Source organism: Zeugodacus cucurbitae, chromosome 4, assembly GCF_028554725.1.
Source record: "Zeugodacus cucurbitae isolate PBARC_wt_2022May chromosome 4, idZeuCucr1.2, whole genome shotgun sequence".
NCBI lineage: Eukaryota > Metazoa > Arthropoda > Insecta > Diptera > Tephritidae > Zeugodacus > Zeugodacus cucurbitae.
The window spans coordinates 23,683,629-23,688,920 of NC_071669.1; the positions used below are offsets into that span (position 1 = coordinate 23,683,629).

Consider the following 5,292-nt stretch of genomic DNA (forward strand, 5'->3'; position numbering starts at 1 on the left):
TACTAAACATTTGTAATATTTAATATTTGAAATATTTTTCTACACTTTTATATAAATACAGAAAATTAAATACTAAGCCAAATGGCTTTAATGTAAGGGAAGAGAAAGATAATGATTTAATTATGACTTTCTAATCTCAAAAAAAATTAGTTAACCTAACGCTATTCGTTTTTCATAATTAAAGAGAGGAAACTGTATGAATATATAAACGAGTATGCTTCATATAAACTATTAATGAAAGTTTGCAAACGCAACTCTTGGTCAAAACAGTGTCTCGTTCAGTGCGTTGTGATCAAAATGGGAATTCTAACACTTTTTATTCTTCTCATTCAACTGTCAGTGATTAGCGCATATATAAAATTTACAAATTTGCAGTGTGTTGTCAACGACAAACCCTTTGTAAATTTCCGACAATGCCAGCTTAAAGCTTTGTCCCGCAACACTGTCGCGCTTTCCTTACATGCTCAGCTTTTCCAAGTGCCAATAAATAATATCACCGTTAATCTGGATGTTTATAAAAGGGCGAATGGCTATCATCCTTTCATGTATAATACGACCGCGGACTTTTGTGGATTTCTAAAAAATAAAAAGCGTTTTCCTGTTGTCAAATTGGTAATGGATATCGTGGAGAACTATTCGAACATTAATCACACTTGTCCATATGACGTAAGTACCGTGTTAAAAAGGTTATTAACCGAATTATTCAAATAGTATTTCTGGTAATAAATATAAATTTCAGCATGACATCATTGTCAAGGATATGATTTTGAAAACTGAACACTTGAAATTACTTCCTGTGCCGACGGGTGATTACCTGCTTAAAATTTCCTTTGCGGCATACAACGACTATAAAGCAACAATTAAGTTTTATGTACAAATCGCGGAGAAATAGCCTTAATTGAAATGATCTTCAAATAAGATTAAGCCCATATCACGAGAACTGTATAAAGATTAATTTGATTAATAAAAAAATTTCGTCAAAATTTTGCCACTATCGATCATAAACACTTGTTTCTAATTGTTGCTTATTGTACTGATACGGAGTGTGCCTTATGTTTTACAGTTTATATTGGTCAATAGTTTTTCACTGAAACACAACCTCTCTTAGCAAATCCTCACTTTTATAATTGTTTAATTAAAAAAGCAAGTAAAGTAAAGTTTACATATCCCTTGGAACTGTGGGAGGGTTGCAATTGAAAATGGGCTTTAACGGGGCATATTTGAAAAAAAAAATACAAAAAAATTTTACGGAAAAGATAACGGAAAGAAGCTGTACTCAGATTTTTGTTTTTAATGGAAAATGTAAAATGGGTGTAGCTTCGCCCTCTTATGGGTCAAAAACTACTGGTCTAATTTCAATGAAATTGAACATATAATATTTCTTTGATATTCTGATATTACCTATCGAAAATGGGCAAAATCACAACCACACCTATAATAATATGGGAGGTATGCCATCACTTACGGAAAAATTTTCGAAATCGGACTTATTATAAGTGGACTTTATACCACATATATCGATTAATATGTGAGATATCTTAACCTTTGAGTGAAATCGATTCAGGAATTACCACAATCCTCATGTGCAAAACATTGAGTTTGCTAAGCCCCATTAGGCAACACTTTTTATACTCTCGCAACATGTTGCACAGAGTATAATAGTTTTGTTCACATAACGGTTGTTTGTGTCACCCAGAAATAAAAGAGTTAGATATGGGGTTATATATATATAAATGATCAGTATGACGAGTAGATTTGAAATCCGCATGTCTGCCTGTCCGTCTGTCCGTGCAAGCGATAACTTGATTAAAAATTAAGATATCTAGATGAAACTTGGAACACATATTCCTTGGCACCCTGAGGAGGTTGCTTTCGAAAATGGGCAAAATCGGTCCACTGCCACGCCCACAAAATGGCGGAAGCCGAAAACTTATACAGCGTCATAACTAAACCATAAATGAAGATATAAAAACAAAATTTGGAACATAGGATCGCATTAGGGAGAGGCACATTTGGATGTAATTTTTTTTTTAAGTGGGCGTGACGCTGCTCTCAAATAGGTTTTATGTATATATCTTGCAAACCAAAAAAACTATATAAACCAAACTTTCTGCAGTCGTTTCTTTTATACAGTACAAAAATGAAAGAAATCGGATAATAACCACGTGGCGTCGCCCACTTATGAGTCAAAAATCATATCTCAAGAACTACTCTATCGATTTCAATGAAATTCGGTATATAACACTTTCTTGACACCCTGATGACACGGGTGGAATATGGGTGAAATCGGTTCACAACCACGCCTACTTCCTATATAACTCAATTTTGAATTCTTCGGATTCGTTCACTTTATAATATATACATTAAGAACCAATTAAGATATCGGAATAAAACTTTACACAAATACTGTATTTGAGCTGTGGCATCACTTGTGAAAAAATTGTCAAAATCGGCCCATGACTTTTCAAGGCCCCTGATATCGAACATGAAGAAATCGGTGCCTAAGAATAATTTTTCAACGAAAATATAGGTAAATCTCTCAGATATTTTAATGTAATTCATTCCCTCTGAATTTTTTTCTTATCACATTTTATCTATGTACCAAAAGTGGTTAAAATCGGGTCATAACTTCCCCCAGGTCCCATATACCTAATTATAGATAATATAAAATTAGGTGGGCGTATAGTCTTTAATATATTATATCTTGGTGGTGAAAACGGTTCAGGAATTACCTCAGTCCCCATATACTATTTATGATGATTTTCGTTATTCTATTGAACTTTAATCAGAATATATGGGTCGACTTGTGTTATCTTTATAAAATTACATCAATAAATTGCGAGAGTATAAAATGTTCGGTTGCACCCGAACTTAGCCTTTCCTTACTTGTTAAACCTGAAATTCACTTTCACGATAGTAGGTGGTATTACTACTAATTTCATTGCTATTGGCAAAGATTCGACGCCAAAATGAGGTAAACCTAGCGTTGGATACATCTGGCATAGCGCCAAAAATAGCGTTATCTCGAAGATTCTTTAAGTATGCAAATTGATAATTTGGGACGAATGCTCACAACAGTTCGCTGGGGATACTGGACAGGACTTCAAAAGATTTAGGTGACATGCAAAACATTTTTGGTGGAGCCATTATTCTGTTGTCAGATTATACGTTATCAGATTTAACGACTAACTTAATTTGATCCTGCATAAAGTACCCATAGACATCTATATTCATAAACAAGTAAGGAAAGGCTAAGTTCGGGTGCAACCGAACATTTTATACTCTCGCAATTTATTTAGAGATTTACGTATATTTTCGGTGAAAAATTACCCTTATGCACTGCGTTCTTCATGTTTGATATCATGGGCCTTGAAAAGTCATGGTGCGATTTTGACAATTTTTCCACAAGTGATGTCAGAGCTCAAATATTTAATTGTGTAAAGTTTTATTTCGCTATTTTCATTGGTTCCTTATGTATATCTAACAAAGTGAAGGAATCAGATGAAATTCAAAATTGAGTTATATGGGAAGTAGGCGTATTTGTGAACCGATTTCGCCCATATTCCACCAGTGTCATCAGGGTGTCAAGAAAATATTAGATACCGAATTTCATTGAAATCGGTCGAGTAGTTCTTGAGATATGGTTTTTGACCCATAAGTGGGCGACGCCACGTGGTTATTATCCGATTTCTTTCATTTTTGGACTGTATAAAAGAAACGACTGCAGAAAGTTTGGTTTATATAGTTTTTTTGGTTTGCAAGATATATACATAAAACCTATTTGAGAGCAGCGTCACGCCCACTTAAAAAAAAAATTACATCCAAATGTGCCTCTCCCTAATGCGATCCTATGTTCCAAATTTTATTATCATCATTTATCATTTTCGAGCTTAACCTTCTCATGGTGCCATGGAATACGTGTTCCAAGTTTCATTAAGGTATCTCAATTTTTACTCAAGTTACAGCTTGCACGGACGGACAGACGGATGACAGACAGACATCCGGATTTGAACTTTACTCGTCACCCTGATCACTTTGGTATATATAACCCTATATCTAACTCGTTTAGTTTTAGGACTTACAAACAACCGTTATGTGGACAAAACTATAATACTCTCTTTAGCAACTTTTGTTGCGAGAGTATAAAAAGCGGCATGTTCACAGAATACTTGAAATCCATGAGGCATCAAACCTTGAATCGATGTCTACAAAAAGCATATCGAACATTAGTAGTTTCATTCAACAAGTTTTATGTAAGCAACTTCGGAGAGATCGTCAAAAAAATCGACCCTTGTCTTTATTTTGCTGTGAAAGGCGACATAGAAGATGTTTAACGGTATTCTACTTCTTGGCAGCTTCTTCAAAAGTCAGTCTACTGGCGTATCTACCAATCAGACAGTGCCATTTTAAAACACCCACTAGTGTTCTTACGTTGTTTCTCTTCAATTTCAATAAACGGCATGTGCGGCCCTTATTCCATTCAGGCCACGTTTGTCTGCTTCTTGAGGAAGCTAGGAATGTCAATTACATATCTACAAGTCGTCAAAGGCATACATATTCCCTCTTTATCGAAATTTATTTGTAAGGTTTGCAGTAATCTGTGCATAAAAAACCTACAGTGATCTGGAAGTCGGCGATTTTGATGTCTAACTTTTCTGAAAAGACACCAACTTCCACTTGTTCTTCTCATTTGTATCCATCCATTTGTATATACGTATCCCTGCATTTTTATCAACCTCATCCCTATCCTACTTCTCTCTAGTGAAAAAGGCAATATTGAGGGACGAATTTATGTTTACGATGATAACTCTGTTGTACTTAACCCTGAATATCCAACGCTATTTTATAACTGTTTTAACCAATGTTAGTCGTATTGAATACCAGAATTAAAAAATCCCTTTTAAAAAAGAGGTTTTGAATAAAATAATATAAAAGTGGTTAAAAATTATACTCTTATTAGTTTTCTGCTGAAATACAAAAAAAAAACTTCTTATGTCCGATTTTCATTTTATTTTCATAAGTAAGACATGTTATTCTATTCAGTAAGAAGCAAAAACGAGATCAATAATAGTCGAAACGACTATCAGTACTATAAAATTGAAGCGTTTACTATAATGCAATTTAATGTATGTATATCTTATTCTAGTATTACAATATTTTTGTTTGTGAAAACTACGAACCAGTAAATAATATAGTAATATTTCAATTACAAAATTACTATGTCAGTTATGCTTAATAATTATGTAGATAACGGTCCACCAATCACAACTATATACATATTAACTATTTTAA

At 33.8% G+C, this 5,292-nt stretch overlaps 1 protein-coding gene across 1 annotated transcript; it reads left to right on the forward strand.

Moving 5' to 3' along the window:
* Positions 1-245: 245 nt before the first annotated feature.
* On the forward strand, positions 246-962 carry LOC128921825 (uncharacterized). Its single transcript, XM_054230309.1, has 2 exons — positions 246-666; positions 740-962. Exons 1-2 carry the CDS (start codon positions 298-300, stop codon positions 890-892), a joined length of 522 nt encoding a protein of 173 aa, XP_054086284.1. The 5' UTR covers positions 246-297; the 3' UTR covers positions 893-962.
* Positions 963-5,292: the final 4,330 nt, after the last annotated feature.

Excerpts from the sequence above, each read along its gene's own strand:
- LOC128921825 (XM_054230309.1), top strand. The coding sequence starts at position 298 with ATGGGAATTCTAACACTTTTTATTCTTCTCATTCAACTGTCAGTGATT. Across the intron at positions 667-739 it reads ATCACACTTGTCCATATGAC|CATGACATCATTGTCAAGGA; the intron begins GTAAGTACCGTG and ends TATAAATTTCAG.